We start from the raw sequence: 23503 nt of genomic DNA on the forward strand, positions 1-23503 counted from the left end.
TTCTAATGTTCTTGTTTGAGCAATTATACTTAAATTATTTAATGACTATTTACATGATATTTCAGCAAAAAGAGAGAAAAGTATTTTTTTCATTGTTTCTTTGCAATAGATTTACGACCTCCAAACTAAGAGATATGAAGTTCCAGTACCTTTAAACATTCCAGCCATGCCAACAAGTACTTATGAAAACAGACTTTATGATGTTGATATCAAAGAAAATCCTTTTGGCATCCAGATTCGAAGGAGAAGTACAGGAAGAGTTCTGTAAGTGATTGAATTATTTGCTCTGAGGAATATTTTGATTTTAGGTCAGGAGGGGGAAAGTAAGATTATTTTCACTGTGCTAGAGTATCAGTTATCACACCAAAAATGTTTCAATTTTATTAAATAACTTGGCCTGTTTTAACATTTTTAAACTAAACAATTATCACACTCACGGGACTATCATTAAGGATTAGTAAAATTTCATCTACATTTTGGATGTGATTGATTTCATTATTATCACACTCATTCTTCTAATCAGGTTGAGAACCAAAACAAAGACTCCTCTTGAAAAGTGTGAGTGTTAGCAAAAAAAGTAATTGGAAATGTGTTATGTAAGTATTTAATTAGAAATTAATTGAAATTGAAATTTATTAGTTCTGAAATCTGATAGAGTTAATACTATCTCTGCCAGGTAATGATGGAATGAAATTATGATACACATACATCTCTCTATATTTTTATGTTACAACAAATAAACTTATGTAAAAAAATATTTCTATTTTAGCAAAAAGTTGAGCTTTGTAGACAAACTATAGTATATTAAAAGATACTTTTATGTAATTTAAGCTTGCCATGCTACTTTATAGAAGATGTTGTCAGGATGTTTTCAGGTATTGTCAGGATGGATACAAATAATGAAGAAACTTATGTCTGTATTGTTTTAAAAATTGTTTTGTTACGACCATATTTTTATTTCAGAGGATAAGAAGTGAAGTCATTTTGTAAAAAATTTCTGTTGCAATGGCATGATTTATTTTTATTTGGAAAACATTATTTTAATAATACTTCTCCAAAATCCTTAACATAAAAATTTGAATACGTGTCAAATTCTTTGTAATTCTTTTTTTTTCCTTCCAACTTTAATTTCTTTTCTTCCTCTTTTACATTCTTGCAAATGACTAGAAAAACAATACATTCTCTGTAACACATTTCTTCTGGATTTATTTTAAAACACCCATTTTTATAAATACAAAATTAAAGAAGAAAATGATTGGGAGTAGTAATTAGGGAGAGCTTGGAATTAAAATATCCATCATTGGATGCCTGGGTGGCTCAGTCGTTAAGCGTCTGCCGTTGGCTCAGGTCATGATCCCGGGGTCCTGGGATCGAGTCCAGCATTGGCTCCTTGCTCAGAGGGGAGCCTGCTTTTCCCTCTGCCTGCTTCTCCCCCTGGTTGTACTCTCTCTTTCTCTGTCGAATAAATAAAATATTTAAAAAACAAAAAAAAATTAAGTATCCATCATGCCTTAGTTTATTTTGATATTGATTTCATTTTATTCTATATGTAGAAAAAGTTTACTGTGAGTATCTCAAGGGAACAGGAAAACAGAGGACTTTCAATTTCTGGGACATATATTACTTCTAGGCCAATATTATTTATAACTTCATATTAATTTTATTTTAAAAAACAGCATATATCTAAAGATAAACATATAATCATATTCATCATATAATTTATTTTATTAATAATGCTTAATTGAAATATATTTTAGATATTCTTTAACTTAGTCAAAAGGAAAATGTATGGGGATAATTATTTTCATTTGGTATTTGAGTACAATAAGTACACAGAGAAAAATATTACTGATTGTCAGATCACCTAAGAAAGAATTACCATTAGTTATTTGTGGTACTACTTTGTGTATATCTACAGGATTAGAATTGTTTTCTTTTCTTTTCAGTTGGGACTCCTACCTGCCTGGATTTGCTTTTAATGACCAGTTTATTCAAATATCTACTCGCCTGCCATCAGAATATATATATGGTTTTGGGGAAGTGGAACACACAGCATTTAAGAGAGACCTGAACTGGCATACTTGGGGAATGTTCACAAGAGACCAAGCCCCTGGTGTAGGTATTAATATTTGACTCCTCCATGAGGCAACTAAGACCATGATTAGGATCTCAGCCACTTCTCTGTAGGCCTGGACTTCAGTACTGAAGTAATGACAAGGGGGCCCCAGACCTGCTACAGTGATTTTCTAAAAAGCAAACAAAAAAGCCATGGGCACAGGAGACAGGAGAAAGCAGAGGATTGGATGGATAACATCCTTGATTACAGTGAAAAGTGAGGTTGTAACCCCAACCCTATCCTCTCAATTGCATAGAACAAATATTCAGATTCAGAATCCCCTGCCAAATCAACTTTTACTCTCAGCTTTTAGAAATAACTGACTAGGGTTCTCCTTGAAAAAAAAAATTTTTTTTTTACTTTTTTGATATTGATTAGATGCTAACTTTTTCCTTTATGATACCGAGCTACAGGTGTGCATTTTTATGAGGCCATACTGCTAGTTACATCTTTAGAAAATGTTTTTATATGCTTATGTCACTTTTCCCAATGTTTTGTCTTATTAATGGAATACATTTCATGAATATTTAATGAATTGCACAACTCATATTAACTATAATTATTCTAAGCATATCATGAAAAAACACATTTTAATAAAAATACTAGCTCATTTCCATTTTTCATACATTATGTGTATCTAAAGGATATATTCAGTATGAGATTATAAATGTATATACTATTGCAATGACTTTTTATTGTTAGGTGCTTAAACAACTTTTATCTGTATCATAATTGTTCAAACTTAGATTATGAAGACTGTTTTTCATTTGTATCAACTTCAAAGTTTGTTTTACAAAATGTGTTTCTTTAAAACTGCAACATTAGTATTGGCATTATTAGGTTAATATAATCTTGACTCTCAAAATATAAATCTTCTTTCACATGCTAATCAAATACTTGGATACAGTGTGAGTCAAAGAAGTCAGTTGTTGTGGCTGTGTGTGTGTGTGTGTGTTTTATTTTTTGTATTTTTAGAGAGAACACAAGCAAGAGTGGGGAGGAGGGGGCGCAGACGGAGAGGTAGAGAGAGAATCCCAAGCAGGCTCCGTGCTCCTGGCAGAGCCCGACACAGGGCTCCATCTCAAGGTCCTGAGATTGATCTGAGCCAAAATCAAGAGTCGGAGGCTTAACAGACTGAACTACCCAGGTGCCCCTAAAGTTGTCAGTTTGATTAGGGATCATCAACTTAAAAGTTTTGTGACTTTTGCAAGTCATTTCATGACCCTGAGTATAGGTTTTTTATTCTGAAAAATGAAAAGATCTAGCTAAAATGAAATTAAATGTTTTATAAAATGTTGTATAAACAAGATATTATCATTTAAAATATTATCATAAATATCATATAAACTTAGATATTACCATATAAGTTCTTAAGAGGTTTGAATACTTTCATCATTTTAATCATTTCTAGGACATTTTATTATTAAAAAAGAGGTGCCAATTTATAAATAAATTAAGACATACCTGTAGAAAGAAACCCAACTACACTAATACCAATGGTTTTTTACATCAGTTAATATGACAATATTTGTGGGTGTTACAAATTTCTACATTCATTTGTATGCTCTAAAGCAGTAATGGTTCAAATAATAAGAAACATTTTTTCTAAAGGAGATATATTTATTTTAATTTAAGCATAGATTTGTGTACAAAGAAGGACCCTTTAAATTCATATAGGCTCAATCTTATAATGAATTTAAATATTACCTTGAAAAAATTCATATGCTACTATTATTTAAATATTATGCTATTATTACTTATATATTATATATGTTTAATTTTTTATTTTAGTATAAATTTAATTCCTATGGATTTCATCCTTATTACATGGCTCTGGAAGATGAAGGCTATGCTCATGGAGTTCTCTTACTTAACAGCAATGCAATGGGTAAAACAATCATTTGTTGAATTTCTTATATTTTATATGACTCTTTAGTAAACTAGTATACATAGATAAAAAATTGTAATCATATTTTGGATTTCCAGATGTTACATTTCAGCCAACTCCTGCTCTAACTTACCGTGTAATTGGAGGAATCTTGGACTTTTATATGTTCTTGGGCCCAACTCCTGAAGTTGCAACCCAGCAATACCATGAAGTATGATTGTAAATTAAAAAAAAAAAAAAGTTTTCTTTGTAATATAAAGTAACTCTCTTAGTTCACAAATAACTCTTTTTTTTTCCCCAAAGGTAATTGGCCGACCAGTCATGCCACCTTACTGGGCTTTGGGATACCAATTATGTCATTATGGGTACAGAAATACTTCAGAAGTTGAGCAAGTATATAATGATATGGTGGCTGCTCAGATCCCCTGTGTACGTATATAAATTTTTAAAACAGTGTTAAATATGTCATCTATAAAAGCAAAATAAAAAATATGTATACTTTAAAATTAATCATTTGGCAATAATTCTTAGTTTTTTAGTAGCACCTAATGACTTGGTTATAAGATTTTTATAAAGTGTCTTTATTAGATGAAGGAAAAAGGATAGTATCATTCCTTTTTCTCCTTTCTCTCTAGTTCCATGACCCTGAATTGTACTAAACAAGTCACTGTGCACTTGTTTTTCTCTCATAAGCTTTGGGTTGCTTAAGTAATCAGATGTATTTCCCATATTTTTTTTATATGAGAATAAGAGTCCACAGAAACCTACTTCATCAGCTGATTTGACAAAATACGGAGAAGAAATTGGAAATGAAACTAAGTGATTTTTGCCCTGGAACAGTGATAGTTGTAAGGTTAGAACACAGAATTAGAGCACTTGCAGAATATTCTATTCCCTCAATATTTGGGAAACTAAATATTACTGAGTATCTAGAAATAATCATCCCTGTGATTTTATTTTTTAAACAGATTCAGGAATCCCAGGGGTCCTTCTGGGAGCACTTAAACAGTGAAATCCAGAATGCTTGGTATATAAGAACTCATTCTAAGAAGAATGAGAAGGGCCTCATTATAAGACATTGGTACATGTAGTAGAATCAAGTATATGATTCCTGAATACATTATTATGAGGAAATTAATTGTATAAGTAGATGATATAGAAATATACAAGTGAAAATTTTTTTTATAAAAAGGGAGTTTTTTTCCATATTAGGTCCATTATATGAGCCGTACTTTTTATAACACCTAGAAGAAGAAATTGAGTTAATGTCTATTACCAAAAAATAATTTAAAATTTTGCTATTTAGGTCTAAATGATGTCATGATAGAATTCAAACATTTATTAGTTTAAACATATTTGTAAATACCTATTTGTAAGCACTATTTTGATTATTTAAGCTTGGACTATAATTCTAAAAAGACTTTGTTAGATAATAAAAGAATCTTATAATTGATGGATTTACTAATAATTCTTTCTTCCCCTTTGGCAATATTAGAATTACTTGAAATTACCCCCTACTGGCTTTATGTTTCCAGAAATAAAACAACACCTATTTCTGTACATATTTTACAACATTCCAAATGCCATTTAACATAATTTCATAGCGTCATAAATCCTTTACTCTTGTGTCTTCCTATTTCCTTTGGGAATTACATAACAAAAGATACTGATCCAAAAGAATTTTTAGAAATCAAAAATTTTAAGTGAACTGTTAACAAACAGAACATTTATATGAACTTGCTTATGGACTATTTTGCATCTTTATACACTAGTTTTATTTGTTGAGCATTGTGTTGCTTGATTAATTCTCTTTAGGATTAAGTGAAGAGGCATTTAAACTTTCATATTGCTATTACTTTTATATGATGACAGAATGAGATGCACTGACTTCTGTGATTCTTACTCCACTGCCACAATCTTCATATCTTTTAGGATGTTCAATGTATAGACATTGATTACATGAAAAGGCAACAAGACTTTACAATTGATGAAAACTTCCGTGACCTTCCTCAGTTTGTTGACAAAATAAGACAGGAAGGAATGAGATACATTATTATCCTGGTCAGTATTTATATTTTATATTTTATCTGAGTCGTGTTATCTTGATTTCATTAAAATTTCTCTCTTAGAATGAGGTGGGGGGGGGTGTTTCAAAATGGGAAGACTATTACTTTAAATTCTTCCCAAATCTAAAACTTTCTTCCTTTAAGACTTTTATTTACATGGGCTGTTACCAAGCTACCTTTACATTTTGGTATATCCTTAGAGATCTAAGACTGATTCTGGAAGTCAAAGGCAAGCTGTCTTCTAATAATCATAGAAGCTACAAACTAGCCTCAATTTGTAGAAGCTCTCACAAAGTTATAATGGATTTTCCATTTCTATACAATTCTCAAATCATTCTATGGGACTGCTTCTTATGCTTGTCATGTTTAAAAATTTGACTTCAATTTAGTGATTCAATGGGGAGAATATTTTATCAATATCTTCTAGTAAGCAAGACAGGCAACCAGTAATCCCACTGGGAGAAATAAAAACAAAACAAAAAAATGCCAGTAATCATTCTTGAAATCATAGCCAATACATTTTCAAAAGTTCTTAAAATTTCCTTCCAAGGAATTTAGAGGACAATCTAGCTAGAACACTGAAGTTTATGCTGTCAGTCTATTTGTCAGTCTATGTGAGAGCACAGTAAAATGATAATGTAATCATGGAAAATTTTTTTCATAACAGCAACCCAACTGGCTATACTTTTATTCCAGAGTTACCTGGTGTGTATTTCATTTTAATTTTAGGATCCAGCAATTTCAGGAAATGAAACAAAGTCTTACCCTGCATTTGAAAGAGGACTGGAGAAAGATGTTTTTGTCAAATGGCCTAACACCAATGATATTTTTTGGGCAAAGGTACTGAATTGATATCTTGAAATAAAATAAGTATATAATGTTATTTCATTGAAAGTTTCTATAGAGCAAAAAAAAATTGTTAAAGATATATTCAGAGGGAGAGATACAGGATACAGAAATGTAGCAATTTAATAGCTAATAATCAAAATAATATATACTCTTTTTTCAACCCAAATTATCAGAAACAGAGAAAGAATTTATATAGTTCATGTGTTTGTTTACTATTTGTTTCATCTTTAAATTGTCTTTTTTTTTTTTTTAAAGATTTTATTTATTTATTTGACAGAGAGAGACACAGCGAGAGAGGGAACACAAGCAGGGGGAGTGGGAGAGGGAGAAGCAGGCTTCCCGCAGAGCAGGGAGCCCGATGTGGGACTCGATCCCAGGACCCTGGGATCATGACCTGAGCCGAAGGCAGACGCTTAACGACTGAGCCACCCAGGCGCCCTCTTTAAATTGTCTTTTATTGCATTTCTTAGAATGTCTTGTGTTTATTATAGAATTAGCATTAATAAGATGGTTGTTCATTATTCTACACTGCAAGTCATTTAAATGTTCGAACTTCTTTCATTAATAAAAGAGACAATGTTTTTAAGAGTTATACTTATATTCCTGACTTGAACAAGGAATATAATGTATTGTATTTCATTTAAGCAATAATATTCAGACCTGAGTGTATTAATTATTATAGAAAAATCCTGATTTGGCTTACATATAAAAGAGTAAACAAAAAATCCATTACTCCTAACTAGAATGAAAAACAAAAACAAAATTCCATGAGACGTGGTGAAATACAATATAGAATCCTTTTATTCATCTTGGACCAAAAATAACATATTAGTGATAAAAGTGGTGAAATTCAAACATGGCCTGTAGATTACTTAATAATATTGTATTAATGCCAATTTCTTGGTTTTGATAATTATAGAGAGGTTATAAATTTTTTAACTTTAGGGGAAACAGAGAACTCTAGGTATAATGTTGGTAGCTTTTCTGTAAGTCTGAAAATATTTCAAAACAAAAAGTTAAAAATAAAATAGAAAAAAATCCTATGATAAACTTGATGAGAAGTCATAACACCTTAAGAAACATGCAAGTATAGAGTATGGCATATTGGCCATAAAAAGGGTTTTTTTTCCTTCCTATTTTTTTCTTATTCTATATGTCTATACATTTCCTCAGATTTCTGTCTTCTGTTCCATTCCTTTAGGGAGCTGCTCCCCATCAGCAAGTAATCCCTTGTAGGTAACTAGTCCTTGGGAATTATCTACACTTTTTTTATATGGAACCATCTAACTTTTACAACATAGATTCAAATTCTCAGAGCTTTCAGCATGATTGAATTTGGGCTCAAGTTGTGTGTTTGTGGTTGGGGTAGAGGAAAACATTGGTAGGTGGGGGGGCAGGGACAGAGATGAAGATATGGAGGGAGAAAGAGGAGTATTTAGTACTAATTGTGAAAGCTAAGAAGATGTTTGCCTCAGCATGGCATCATCCAACTCAGATCTTCAATTCCTTTTAAATAAAAATATATCTATTGTTTTTAGCTTTTACTGCTGGAACAATTGCAGAAACAGTTTTAACATACCACATTAAATTAAATTTAGTATGTGCTTTCATATTATTCTCGACTAGAACTTTTGGTTACATGCATTGGTTTTAAAACCACTACCTACTACAAAGGTTGGCATTCTTTTTCCTATTTGCCATATTAAAGAGGAAATTAATATGAAAGATAGGAATAATTTGCAAATGTTACATTTACCAAAACACAAACTGAAAAAAAAAAAACAATTGAAAGAATTACTGGTCTCAACATATAATAATATGTCTCCAAAACCCTATTATACTTTATTTACAATATAGTCATACAATACTGAATTTATTTTCAACTATTTTCCCATTCCTTCTTTCTCTGTAGGTTTGGCCAGATTTGCCCAACATAACAATAGATGAAAGTCTAACTGAAGATGAAGCTGTTAATGTAAGTTTTACACTGATTGATTACATAACTAAAAGAAATTCAGCACTTGGATTTAATGATCATTTTGACCATTAATTCAATTTAAATATTTTCTTCAAAAAAGTAGATGACTTACTTTTAAATTCTCTATACCAGACCATATTTAAATCATACGGTATTTCTATTTTTAATTTTTTGAAGAATATCTGTGCTGTTTTCTTAAGTGGCTGTACCACTTTGCATTCCCACCAACAGTGCACAAGGATTCCAGTTTCTCCATATCCTTTCCAAAACTTGTTGTCTTTGTTTTTTGGCTAATAGCCATCCTAACAGATATGAGGTGATATCTCATTGTGGTTTTTGCATTTTTCTGATGATAAGAGATTATGGGCATCTTTTCATCTACTTGCTGGCTATTTGCATGCATTCTTTAGAGAAATGTCTATTCAAGTCTTTGCCCCTATTTTAAGCAGGTTATTACGGTTCTTTTCTTTTTTTTTTTTTCCCATTGAGTGGTAGAACTTTTATATACTTTGGAGAGTCACACTGTATCTGATATATGGTGTTTAAATATTTTCTCTTGTTCTGTAGTTTGCCTTTCACTTTGTTGCTTGTTTCCTTTGCTATGAAGAAACTTTTTTGTTTGATTTAGTTACCTGTTTACTTTTGCTTTTATTGCCTGTGTTGTTGGTGTCATATCCATAAAATCTTTGCCAAGACCAATGTCATGAAGCTTTTCCCTTTGTTTTCTCCTAGAAGTTTTCCAGTTTCATGTGTTACATTAAAGTTTTTTCTCCATTTTGAGTTGATTCTTGTGTATGATTAAGATAAGGGTCCAATTTCATTCTTCTGCATATGTATATCCAGTTTTCCCAGTACCATTTGTTGAAGAGACTATCCTTTCTCCATTGTATATTTTTGGCACCCTTGTCAATGATTAGTTGACTATATATGTATGGATTGATTTCTATGCTCTCTATTAGGTGCCATTAGTCTATGTGTCTGTTTTTATGCTGGTATCATACTGTTTTAATTACTGTGGCTTTGGAGTATATTTTGAAATCAGGACATGTTATACTTTCAGCTTTGTTCTACTTTCTCAAGATTATTTTGGCTATTCAGGGTCTTTGTAGTTCCAAATGAATTGTAGAATTGTTTTTATATTTCTGTAAAAGATGCCACTGGGTTTTTGATAGAGGTTGCATTAAATCTAAAGATTGCTTCTGGGTAGCAGACATTTTCACAATATTAATTCTTCCAATCCATGAACATGGGATATCTTTCTATTTATCTGTGTCTTCTTCAATATCTTTCAGCAGTGTTTTGTAGTTTTCAGTGTACAAATCTTCCACCTCCTTACTTTTATTCCTAAGTACTTTATTATCTGGGTTGCTGTTATAAATTGGATTATTTTCCTAATTTACTTTTCTGATAGTTCATTGTTAGTGTATAAAAATGCAACTGATTTTTGCATGTTGATTTTATATTCTACAACTTTATTTAATTTATTAATTCTAACAGTGTGTATGTGTGTGAGTGTGTGTGTAAGAGAGAGAAAAACAGTTTTTTTTCTGAATGAGCATGATATTAGCTGGGGGTGTTTAATATATCATCATTATTATGCTGAGTTATTTCCTTCTATTCCTAGTTTGTTGAGAGTTTTTATCATGAAAGGGTGTTGAATTTTGTCAAATACTTTTTGTTTGGTCAGATGATCATGTGATTTTTATCCTCATTCTGTTAATGTGGTATATTACATCAATTGATTTTCATATGTTGAACAGTCCTTGCATCACAAGATTAAATTCTATGTGTTCATTGTGTATGACCTTTTTAATATGCTGCTGAATGTAGTTCTCTTGTATTTTGTTGAGGATGTTTGCATCTGTATTTATAAGAGGTATTATTCTGTAGTTTTTCTTTTTCTTGTGATATCTTTGACTTTTGTATGAGGGTTATGCTAGCCTTTTAAAATGAGTTTGGAAGCATTCTCACCACTTCAGTTTTGGGGGGATAAATTTGGAAGGATTGGCATTAATTCTTCCTTAAATGTTTGGTACAATTCTCCAATGTAGTCATTTGGTCCTGGACTCTTTTTTAGGGGGGTTTTGGTTACTGATTCAATCTCCTTACAAGTAATTTTTTTTCAGATTTCTATTTCATTGTGATACAGTTTTATTAGGTTTTACGATTCTAGGAATTTATCATTTCTTCTAGGTTATCCATTTTTTGATGTTTAATTATTCATAGTGGTCTCTCATAATCGTTTATAGGCTGAAAGTGAAGTGATGTGAAAAATGATATTCTATATAATGGCAACCAAAAGAGGGTGGCTATACTTATATCCAAAAAAATAGACTTTAAGTCAAAAACTGTCACAGGAGACAAATAAGGACATTATTAATGATAATAGGTTTAATTCATCAAGAAGATATAACAATTATGAATATATATGCACTCAACATCAGAGCACTTAAAGATATGCAACAAACATTGACAGAACTGAAAGAGAAGTACACAGTAGTACAAACAGTAGAAGCCTTTAATACTCCTTCAATAATGGATGGAGCAAGTAGACAGAAAATCAACAAAGAAACATGGACCTAACACTATAGACCATATGGACTTAATAGACATTTACAGAACATTCTGCCCAACGGCTGCAGAACATTTTACCCAAGAGCACATGTTATGTTTTCCAGGATATATCACATATTAGGTTGCAAAATAAGTCTTAACAAATTTAAGAATGTTGAAATCATACAAAGTATGTGTTCTGACCACAGTGGAATGAAGCTAAAATCAGTATCAAAAGGAAAATTGGAAAATTCACAAATACATGGAAATAGAACAGTGCATTTTTGAATAACCAGTGGGTCAAAGAAGAAATCAAAAGGGAAATTATAAAATATGTTGAGACAAACAAAAATGAATATACAACAAACCAAAACTTATGGGATGCAGCAAAAGCAGTACTAAGAGGGAAGTTTATAATGATAAACACCCACAGTAAAGAAGAAAGATATCAAATAACCTAACTTTAGACCTCCAGGAACTATGAAAAGAACAAACTAAGCCCCAAACTAGCAGAAGAAAGGAAATTATAAAAATTAGACCAGAAATGAATGAATGAAACAATATCAAGACAATAGAAAAAATCAATGAAACTTAAGAGTTGGCAATCAATATTTTAGGTAGGTTAAATTGTAATCATTAAGTCATACAAGTTCATGTGTGAAAAATTAGAGAGAAATTCTTATTTAAAACTTACCAAATTATTTCTAGAGTTGACTCAAAGAATTACTGAACAATGTTGTTTAGGGAAAAAAAAGTCAGAATTTTATCTTAATTGCAGTTCTACTCATCATTCTTGGGTAATATTAGCAACACGGTAGAGGAAGGCATAGCTGCTTTATCTAGATTTTGGAAGGCCCCTTCAATTTACAGTGGTTTATGTAGAATCACTTGAGATACCCTACCACAAAAGGTATACAGACTCTTGGATCACATGTACCTGATGAAATTTCTGGATATAACTAATGATTTGTATTAAAGGAATAGAGCAGCCACCTAAAAGAATAAAAGAAACAGAAAAATGAATGAATTGTGGAAAGAGCACAACAATAGAAGTTAAAAACAGGGTATTACATTTCTTACTTATTTTTCATTATAATCTAGGGGAGAAATTACAATCTAGCATAGGAAATATTTGTTGACTATACAAGACCAGTGCTCTAACCCCTGAGCTATGGAGCCAACCATTATTTGTTGACTATAAACCCATTGAGCCTTCTTTCCTTATAAGTAAAAGTAATTATTGGGCAAAATGATGTATTGAAGTATATCATTATATCAGCTCAAAAGTATTTATAACATACAGGTATTTCTTTATTAGTTTCAGAGGTAGAGCTTAGTGATTTATTGTTGCATATGACACCCAGTACTCATTATATCAAGTTCCCTCCTTAATGCCCATCATCCAATTATCCCTTCCCCTACCACCCACCTCTCCTCCAGCAACCCTCAGTTTGTACCTACAGTTAAGAGTCTCTTATGGTTTGCTTCCCTCTCAATTTTCATCTTATTTTTTCCTTACCTTCCCCTATGTTCATCTGTTTTGTTTCTTAAGTTCCACATATGAGTGAAATCATATGGTATTTGCCTTTCTCTTATTGACTTATTTCACTTAGCATAATACCCCCTAGTTCCATCCATGTCATTGAAAATGACAAGATTTCATTCTTTTTGATAGCTGAGGAATATTCCATTGTATATGTATACCACCTCTTCTTTATCCATTCATCTGTTGATGGACATCTTGGCTTTTTCCATATTTTGGTTATTGTGGACATTGCTGCTATAAACATTGGGGTACATGTGCCCCTTTAAATCACTATCTTTGCATCCTTTGGATAAATACCTTGTAGTGCAATTGCTGGGTCATATGGTAGCTCTATTTTCAACTTTTTGAGGAATCTCCATACTGCTTTCCAAAGTGGCTGCACCAGTTTGCATTCCCACCAACAGTATAAGAGGATTCCCTTTTCTCTGCATCCTCGCCAACATCTGTCATTTCCTGAGTTGTTAATTTTAGCCATTCTGATGGTGTGAGGTGGTATCTGATTGTGGTTTTGATTTGTAGTTCCCTGATGCCAAGTGATGTTGAGCATCTTTTCATGTGTCTGTTGGCCACTTGTATGTCTTCTTTGGAGAAATGTTTGTTCATGTCTTCTGTCCATTTCTTGACTGGATTTTTTGTTTTTGGGGTGTTGAGTTTGGTAAGTTCTTTATACATTTTGGATACTAGCCCTTTATCTGATGATACATTTGCAAATATCTTCTCTCATTCCATAGGTTGCCTTTTAGTTTTGCTGACTGTTTCCTTTGCTGTGCAAAAGCTTTTTATCATGATGAAATCTCAGTAGTTCATTTTTGCTTTTGTTTCTCTTGCCTTTGGAGATGTGTCTAGCAAGAAGTTGCTGCGATTGTGTTCTCCTCTAGGATTTTTGATGGATTCCGGTCTCACATTTAGGTCTTTGATCCATTTTGAGTTTATTTTTGTGTATAGTGTAGGAAAGTGGTACAATTTCACTCTTCTGCATGTTGCTGTCCAATTTTCCCAACACCTTTAGTTGAAAAGACTGTTGTTTTTTTTTTTTTTTCCCCATTGGATATTCTTTCCTGCTTTGCCGAAGATTAGTTGACCATAGAGTTGAGGGTCCATTTCTGGGTCCTCTATTCCATTCCATTGATCTATGTGTCTTTTTGTGCCCGTACTATATGTGTTTTGTAGATCCCTATATTCCTTACCTTTGGCATTTTCTCTATGCACAATGCCTTCCCCTACCCTATTCATGGAGAAGACTATTCTGGCAGTTACTATATAGACTTAAAGTGTGACAGGAAAGCATGCAAGTGATGCCATGTTTTTCAGGCAATTGATTTACTTACAGAAGGTCAATCCTCTGCTAGCACACAGACTTTGACCTCAGAATTTATATGGGTAGGCTGACAAGTAGGGAATTTTCTTGGTAGGGAAAGAAGTAAATCACTTTTTCTCTGCTGGGGTGGGAAGGGTTAGATGTGAGAAAGACAAATGGTTGGGGTGGTAAAGAAATATATTGGTCTTAAAAGGGCAGAAAGCTGGGTAAACATTTTTTTTTTATCAGGTGAAACAGGCTAAACCAAGGTGTTTTCCTTTCCTATCATGCTCCACAAAAGTAAATCTGCATTATAGAGCTCTAAAGATACAAAGAAAAAAATTCTCTAAAACTCTAAGAAGCACTGAAAATATATTTCTGTGTGTTGTGAACTTTTTTTTGACAATCTATAAGGACCCCAAACCTGCTCCCTTCTGTCTCCATGTATATATCTCTTTTTTGACTCTTCATTGTTTTTGGTTAGAGAAAAATAATATACATTCATGCAATTACAGTTGGGATCAGGTTGCCTTCATTATCACCTGTGCACAGCTTGTGAATCTGACAGATAAATGTCTAACTTAGACATGCATGATCTCTCTTCTGACTTCCTACATGACTTTACAGGCTTCCAGAGCTCATGTAGCTTTTCCAGATTTTTTCAAGAATGCCACAGCAGAGTGGTGGGCAAGGGAAATTACAGATTTCTATAATAACCAGATGAAGTTTGATGGCTTGTGGATTGTAAGTAAACATTAAGCAATTTATATTTTAAGTTGTTATTGTTTTATTTCTTATGTAGTTGTTATGCAGAATTCTTACTAGATTCTAATAATTCCAACAAAGTATTTTTTGTGAAAATAGCCCACTCATTTTTCCATAGAAAGGAAAGGCTTTTCCATATGCATAGGACTGTAAAATACAGTGTTAGCAATTCATTTTATGTGTACGGATGCTATTTCCTGAATATTTTCAACTTCACCAAGGAACCAAAAATAAAACCTCTCTTTATAACTATTTATAAATGCTTATAAACATTTATTTAAATTTTATTCAATGTAGGAATAAATCTCACATAACTGTCAGTCGTTAGTATAAGAAATCATAATCTCTTACAAATATAGCAAATTATCTTTCAAACAATCTCCTAATTTTAGATGTAACTTTAAAATGTTGGTAGTAAGAGGGGAAGGAGCTGAAATGGTGGAGTATTGGGAGGACCCTAGGATTGCCTCATCCTTCGAACACAGCTAGATAGATATTAAATCATTCTGAATACCCAAGAAATTGATCTGATGACTGACAGAACAAACTGTACGACTAGAGGGAGAAAAGAGGCCACATCGTGGAAGGTAGGAGGTGCAGAGATGTGGTTTGGGGAAGAAATGATCACAGGTGCTGCTGAGGGGAGGGAGCCCTAGTTTCTGAGAGAGACAAAAGTGAGAGGAGCACATGGGATCACATAAGGAAGACACTTCCCCAAAGCCACTGGCTGGGAAAATGAGAAAGGGTGATTTTCATGAGTTTTTGCAACCAGCAGGGCTCAAAAACTGGAGTTTTAGAGGTCCATAGTGTGTCTGGGATAGAGCCCTAAGGGTACTGACCTACTCCTGTAGAAAATGCAGGCAGATAACACTGAGACATATGGTGCGATCTGAAGATTGCCTAAGATGCACTGGGAGAGGCTGTTCCCTCTTCTTGGAGCACATCTGAGAGAATGCTCTCTGAGAGTGCCTCTCTGAGTACAAAAGAGCTGGCTGGCACCATTTCCCTCCCCTGCCCCTCAACATAGCACAAGGACACCTGCTGAGGGTGTCTAGCCCAGACACTGGCTGTTTAGTGTGCTTTGCTCCAAATCTCATGCTCTTGCCCTCTGGTGCGACTGCCCTTTTGGGTTAAACCTGCATCAACCCTAGCACTTCTAGACCCTCCCTGAGAAGACCCATGCAAGTCCCCACCACACGAGGCCCTGAAGTTTGGAGTTCTAAAGCTTGGCCATCCAGGCTGCAATAGAGCCCAAAGTGCACTGTGCTTCTCCAAGCAGGTAAGCAACTTAGACACAGACAGTATGAAAACAACAATCTGAAAAGTGCTTAGAACACACAAGGAGACTCAAGAGGGTCTCCCTGACAGCAGAAGGCACTAAATCCCCTCTCTAGGGACAAAGGAGTTGGCTAGTGCTAATTCCCTACCCTGCTGCTCAGCATAAACTAACCTTAGTAAATAGCAAAGGGCCAACTATGGTTGCTTAAACTGCTTACACCAAGTCCTACCCCCTGCATTCCAATGGTACTGCTTTTCTTGGGCAAGTGTGCCTAAGAACCAATGCAGTTGGTCCCTCCCCCAGAAGACCAACACAAACCCCTGCATGCACCATACCTATTGACCATAGAGTTCTGTAAAGCTTCAGTTCTAATAGAAATAACATCAGGTCTCTTTTAACATTTGTTTTTTTTTTAGATTTTATTTATCAGAGAGAGAGAGAGAGATAGAGGCAGGCAGAGGGAGAAGCGGGCTCCTTGCTCAGCCAGGAGCCCGATGTGGGACTCGATCCCAGGACCCTGGATCATGACCTGAGCCAAAGGCAGACGCTTAACCGACTGAGCCACCCAGGCGTCCCAACATCAGGTCTCTTTTAACAAGCAGATCAAAGCACACCTAGATAAAACCCACCATACTCTGGCCAAAGTCTAAAGATTTCCTACTTCAGGCAAGGAATAACTCTGCAGAGGACTGACCTGAGGGGTAGAGCAGCCATAACAAAGCAGTAAAGTGCATGCAGCACACACCAGAGACACTTCCTGAACACCAGGCCCTGGACATTATATGACTTCTTTTTCATAAATCCATTACTCTCAGGAGCAGGAAACATAACAGGCTATCATAAAACACAGAAGAAGACAGAAAACTAGACAAAATGACAAGATGGAGAAATTCATCCCAAAAAGAAAGAACAAGAAAGGGTCATGGCCAGGGATCTAATCAAAACAGATATAAGTAATATGCCTGATCCAGAATTTAAAGCAACAATCATAAGGATACTAGCTTGGTTTGAGAAAAGTGTAGAAGACATCAGGAACACATATACCTCAGAGATAAAAGAGATTAAAACCAATCAGGCTGAAATGAAAAATACAATAACTGAGATTCAAAACTGACTGGAAGTAATGACCACAAGATGGAAGAAGCAGAGGAGTGAATAAGTGATATAGAATATAAAATTATGGAAAATAATGAAGCCGAAAAGAAGAGGGAAAGAAAAACATTGGATCATGAAAGTAGACTTAGGAAACTCAGTGACTCTATGATATATAATAACATTTGTATCATAGTAGTCCTAGAAGAAGAAGAAGAAGAAGAGAAAAGGGGGCAGGCTTATTTGAAGAAATTACAGCTGAAAACTTCTCTAATCTATGAAGGAAACAGACTTCCAAATCCAGGAGACACAGAGAACTCCCATCAAAATCAACAAAAGCCAGCCAACACCCAGACATACCATAGTAAAATTTGCAAAATACACAGATAAGGAAAGAATCTTGAAAGCAGCAAGGGAAAAATATCCTTAACCTGCAAGGGAAGACAAATAAGGTTTACAGCAAATTTATCCACAGAAACTAGCCAGACCAGAAGAGAGTGGCATGATATATATATGATAGTGTGCTGAATGGGAAAAATCTGCAGCTAAATATACTCCAGCCAGAAAGGCTATCATTCAGAATAGAAAGAGAGATAAAGAGTTTCCCAAACAAACAAAAATTAAAGGAGTTTGTGACTACTAAACCAGCCCTGCAAGAAATATTAAAGGGGACTCTGAATGGGAAAGACCAATAGCAACAAAGACTAGAAAGGTCCAGAGAAAATCTCCAGAAACAATGACAAAACAAGTAATAGAAGGGCACTAAATTCACATCTATCAATAATTACTCTGACTGTAAGTGGACTAAATGTTCCAATCAAAAGATATAGGGTGTCAAAATGAATAAAAACAGGCCCATCTATATGCTAGCTGCAAGAGACTCATTTTTGAACTAAAGACACCTGCAGATTTAAAGTGAGGGGATGGAGAAACACTTACCATGAAATGGACATCAAAAGAAAGCCAGAGTAGCCATACATATGTCAGACAAACTAGATTTTAAATCAAAGACTGTAAGAAGAGATGAAGTGGGGCATTATATCATAATAAAGTGGTTTATCCAACAAGATGATCTAACAACTATAAATCATTTATAGCCCCAAATTGGGAGCACCCAGATATATAAAACAATTAATAACAAACATAAAGGAACTCATTGATAATACAGTAATAGTAAGGGACTTTAACACCCCACTTACAGCAATGGGCAGATCATCTAAGATGAAGATCAACAAGGAAACAAGGTCTTTGATTGACACACTGGACCAGATGGATGTAACAGATATATTCAGAACATATTATCCTAAAGCAGCAGAACACACATTCTTTTCAAGTGCACATGGGATATTCTCTAGAATAGATCACATATTAGGTCACAAAGCAGGCCTCAACAAGTACAAAAAGATTGAGATCATACAATGCATATTTTCAGACCACAACACTATGAAATTTGAAGTCAACCACAAGAAAAAAATTGGGAAGACCACAAATACAGGGAGGATAAAGAATATCTTGCTAGATAATGAATGAGTCAACTAGGAAATTAAAGAAGAAATAAAAAAAATACATGGAAATAAATGAAAATGAAAAGATGATTGTCCAAAACCTTTGGGATGAAGCAAAAGTGGTCATAAAAGGGAAGTATATAGCAATACAAGCCTACCTCAAGAAGCAAGAAAAGTCTCAAATATACAACCTAACCCTACACCTACAGGAGCTAGAAAAAAACAAATGGAGCCTAAAGCCAACAGAAGAAGGGAAATAATAAATATTAGAGCAGAAATGAATAATATACAAACAAACAAACAAACAAACAAAAAACCCACAGAAGAAGAGATTAATGAAACCAGGAGCTGGTTCTTTGAAAAAAAATAATAAAATTGTAAACTAGACTTATTAAAAAGAAAAGACAAAGGACCCAAATAAATAAAATCACAAATGAGAGAGGAGAAACAACAACCCACAGAATAACACCACAGAAATACAAACAATTATAAGAGAATAGTATGAGAAATTATATGTCAACAAATTGGACAATTGGGAAGAAATGGATAAATTCCTAGAAACATATAAACTAACAAAACTGAAACAGGAAGAAATAGAAAACTTAAACAGACTGATAACCAACAAAGAAATTGAGTCAGTAATTAAAAATCTCCCAATTAACAAGAGTCCAGTGTCAGATGGCTACCCAGGAGAATTTTACCGAACACTTAAAGAAGAATACCTATTCTTCTGAAGCTGTTCCAAAAAATAGAAATGGAAAAAAAAAAAAAAAACTTCCAAACTAATTCTATGAGGCCAGGATTACCTTGACTGCAAAACCAGACAAAGCCCCCACCAAAAAGGAAAATTATGGACCAATATCCCTGATGAACATGGATGCAAAAATTGTCAACAAAATATTAGTAAATTGAATGCAATAGTACATTAAAAGAATCATTCACCATGATCACATGGGATTTATTCCTGGGTTGCCAGGGTGGTTCAATATTCATAAATCAATCAATGTGATACACCACATTAATAAAAGAAAGGATAAGAACCATATGATCCTCCCAATAGATGCAGAAAAAGCATTGACAAAGTATAACATCCATTCTTGATAAAAACCCTCAACAAAGTAGGGATAGAGGGAACATACCTCAACATCATAAAGACTGTATAAGAAAAACCCATAGCCAATAACATCCTCAATGGACAAAAACTGAGAGCTTTTCCTCTAAGGTCAGGAACAAGACAGTGATATCCACTCTCACCACTGTTATTTAACATAATACTGGAAGTCTTGGTCTCAGCAGAAGGTAACAAAAAAGAAATAAATGGCATCCAACTGGCAAGGAGGAAGTCAAACTTTTACCCTTTGCAGATGACATGATACCCTGTGTACAAAACCTGAAAGACTCTGTCAAAAAATTACTAAAACTCAAACATGAATTCAGTAAAGTCCCAGGATACAAAATCAATGTACAGAAATCTGTTGCATTTCTGTGCACCAATAATGAAACAACAGAAAGAGAAATCAAGGAATCTATCCCATTTACAATTGCACCAAAAACTATAAGATACCTAGGAATAAACCTAACCAGAGATAAAAGATCTGTACTCTGAAAACTATAGAACACTTATGAAAGAAATTGAAGAGGACACAAAGAAATGGAAAAAAACATTCCATGCTCATGGATTGGAAGAACAAATGTTAAAATGTTTATACTTCCCAAAGCAATCTACACTTTTAATGCAATCCCTATCAATATACTACCAACATTTTCCACAGAGCTAGAACAAACAATCCCAAAATTTGTATGGAACCAGAAAAGACCTCGAATAGCCAGAAGAATGTTGAAAAAGAAAGCCAAAACTGGTGGCATCACTATTCCAGACTTCAAGCTATATTACAAAGCTGTAGTCATCAAGACAGTATGGTACTGGCACAAAAACAGACACATAGATCAATAAAACGGAAGAAAACCCAGAAATGGACCCACAACTCTATGGTGAACTAATCTTCGACAAAGCAGGAAAGAATATCCAATGGAAAAAAAGACACTGTCTTCAACAAATGATATTGTGAAAACTGGATAACAAAATGTAGAAGAACGAAACTGGACCACTTCCTTACACCATATACAAAAATAAATTCAAAATGGATGAAAGACCTAAATGTGAGACAGGAAACCATCAAAATCCTAGAGGAAAACACAGGTAGTAACCTCTTTGACTTCGGCTGTAGCAACTTTTTACTAGATATGTCTCCGGAAGCAAGGGAAGCAAGAGCAAAAATGAACTATTGGGATTTCATCAAGATAAAAAGCATCTAAACAGCAAAGGAAACAATCAACAAAACTAAAAGTCAGCCTATGGAATGGGAGAAGATATTTGCAAATGTCTTATCAGATAAAGGGCTAGTATCCAAAATCTATAAAGAGCTTATCAAACTAAACATCCAAAAAACAAATAACCCAGTTGAGAAATGGACAGAAGACACAAACAGACATTTTTCCAAAGGAGACAGACAAATGGCTAACAGACACATGAAAAGATGCTCAACATTACTCATCATTAGGGAAATACAAATCAAAACTACAATAAGTTATCACCTCACACCTGTCAGAATGTCTAAAATTAACAACACAGGAAACAACAGGTGTTGGTGAGGATGCAGAAAAAGGGGAACCGTCTTACACTGATGGTGGGAATGCAAACTGGTGCAGCCACTCTGAAAAACAGTATGAGAGTCCTCAAAAAGTTAAAAATAGACCTACCCTACAACTCAGCAATTGCACTACTAAGTATTTACCTGAAGGGTACAGAAATACTGATTCAAAGGGATACATGCACCCCAATGTTTCTAGCAACATTATCAACAATAGCCAAATTATGGAAGAGCCCAAATGTGCATTGACTGATGAATGGATAAAGAAGTGGGGTGTGTGTGTGTGTGCGTGTGTGTGTGTGTGTGTGTGTGTGTATGGAATATTACTCAGCCACAAACAAGAACAAAATCTTGCCATTGGCAACAACATGGGTGGAGCTAGAGACTATTATGCTAAGTGAAATAAGGCAGTCAGAGAAAGACAAATACCATATGATTTCACTCATATGTGAAATTTAAGAACGGTAACAATTGACCATATGGGAAAAAAAGAGAGAGGCTAACCATAACACTCTTAACTATAGAGAACAAACTGAGGGTTGCTCTAGGGGAGGTGGGCAGAGGGATGGTTTAAATGGATGATGGGTATTAAGGAGGGCACTTGTGATGAGCACTGGGTGTTGTATGTAAGTTATGAATCACTAAATTCTACACTTAAAAAATAAAAGTAAAAAAATAAAGAAATAAAAAGTTTTCTGTATAAACTATATTTTGTGGTTTTAAAAACCACATACAATTGCTTTTGTAAAAAAGCAATTGATTGAAGGCTCGGGGGCAGGAATGGAGAGAAAGACATGGGAGAATACACACCATTATAATTTAAATTTATGTCTAGAAAACATAGAAAATTCACTTTTTTATTTATATTTTATCTATAGAAAAATACAGGACACTTTATGTTTTTCAAAAGGAGTCATGAAATGTAAAAAAGAAACACAGATAAATTAAATCTTTAGTATTGGGATGCCTTATATTTTTGCTCTTTAGAATAATGAATGTGCTCAAGTATGCTGCTTTAATTTATTGGCTCTCTGAATTAGTTCCTTTGAGAATATATCTTCTAAATTCTTTTTGTTCACTTTTCTCTCTTTTTTTAAGGACATGAATGAACCATCAAGTTTTGTGCATGGAACAGTTGGTAATAAATGTAGAAATACAGAGTTAAATTATCCGCCTTATTTCCCAGGTACAATATTGTTGCTACACCTTTGATGTTATTGGTATTTATTAATAAGGTTTATACACCTTATGATGTAGGGAATAGGTTTCACATTCCTAATTCCCACTACCCATCTACACATTGAACCATAACTCAACCCATTACCAACACTATTTAACATTATTTTGAGAAGAAAAATCAAGAAATATGTTGTGTTTATATGAACACATTCCTAACTAAACATGCTTAAAATTGTTACTTTTGACTTTCTTGAGAATCTCCCCAGATTTGAAAATTCTCAATAATTCTTAAGATTAAAAAAAAAAAAAAAAACTTTTATGAAGTTTTCTTTTTAAATTTTTCTTCATTAGGGGAAAAATGAAAGAATACGGATAGCACTTCTTTGGTCATTCCTGACTCAAGAAAAAGGGGTCCAGTCACTCAGCATTCATCCTCCTACTCTTATGTTCATAAACTGTTGACATCTAAAGTGATGGCAAAGCTCTGAAAAAAATGAATCTTTAGCTGAGAAAAAGTGGATAAAAAATAAGTGTTGTTATAGCATTTGCCCAGTTCTTATCCCCAGGGCTTTATGTTACCAAGTGGATTTTTAATAAAAGTCTATTTAATCAGTATGTCACATCTGAGTGCTCAAAATATAGTAGACATTTAGGAGTACCCTTTTTATTTCAGGTTTGTATTAATTCATGTTAATTGGTAACATTTTCGTTGCTGAGTACAGTAAAATTTCCATATAGT

General features: G+C 33.8%; 1 protein-coding gene across 1 annotated transcript in view; it reads left to right on the plus strand.

Annotated features, from left to right (window-relative positions):
* The window catches only part of SI (sucrase-isomaltase), a 99412-nt gene that overhangs the window by 52138 nt on the left and 23771 nt on the right, over positions 1 to 23503 (plus strand). The window contains exons 27-36 of the mRNA XM_032406206.1: positions 110 to 264; positions 1947 to 2115; positions 3908 to 4004; positions 4103 to 4215; positions 4308 to 4433; positions 5937 to 6065; positions 6800 to 6910; positions 8832 to 8894; positions 14921 to 15037; positions 22684 to 22771. Coding sequence (XP_032262097.1) covers positions 110 to 264; positions 1947 to 2115; positions 3908 to 4004; positions 4103 to 4215; positions 4308 to 4433; positions 5937 to 6065; positions 6800 to 6910; positions 8832 to 8894; positions 14921 to 15037; positions 22684 to 22771 — 1168 coding nt within the window. The remainder of the gene's footprint in view (positions 1 to 109; positions 265 to 1946; positions 2116 to 3907; positions 4005 to 4102; positions 4216 to 4307; positions 4434 to 5936; positions 6066 to 6799; positions 6911 to 8831; positions 8895 to 14920; positions 15038 to 22683; positions 22772 to 23503) is intronic.

This window comes from Phoca vitulina, unplaced genomic scaffold (assembly GCF_004348235.1).
Source record: "Phoca vitulina isolate PV1807 unplaced genomic scaffold, GSC_HSeal_1.0 scaffold8, whole genome shotgun sequence".
Taxonomy (NCBI): Eukaryota; Metazoa; Chordata; class Mammalia; order Carnivora; family Phocidae; genus Phoca; species Phoca vitulina.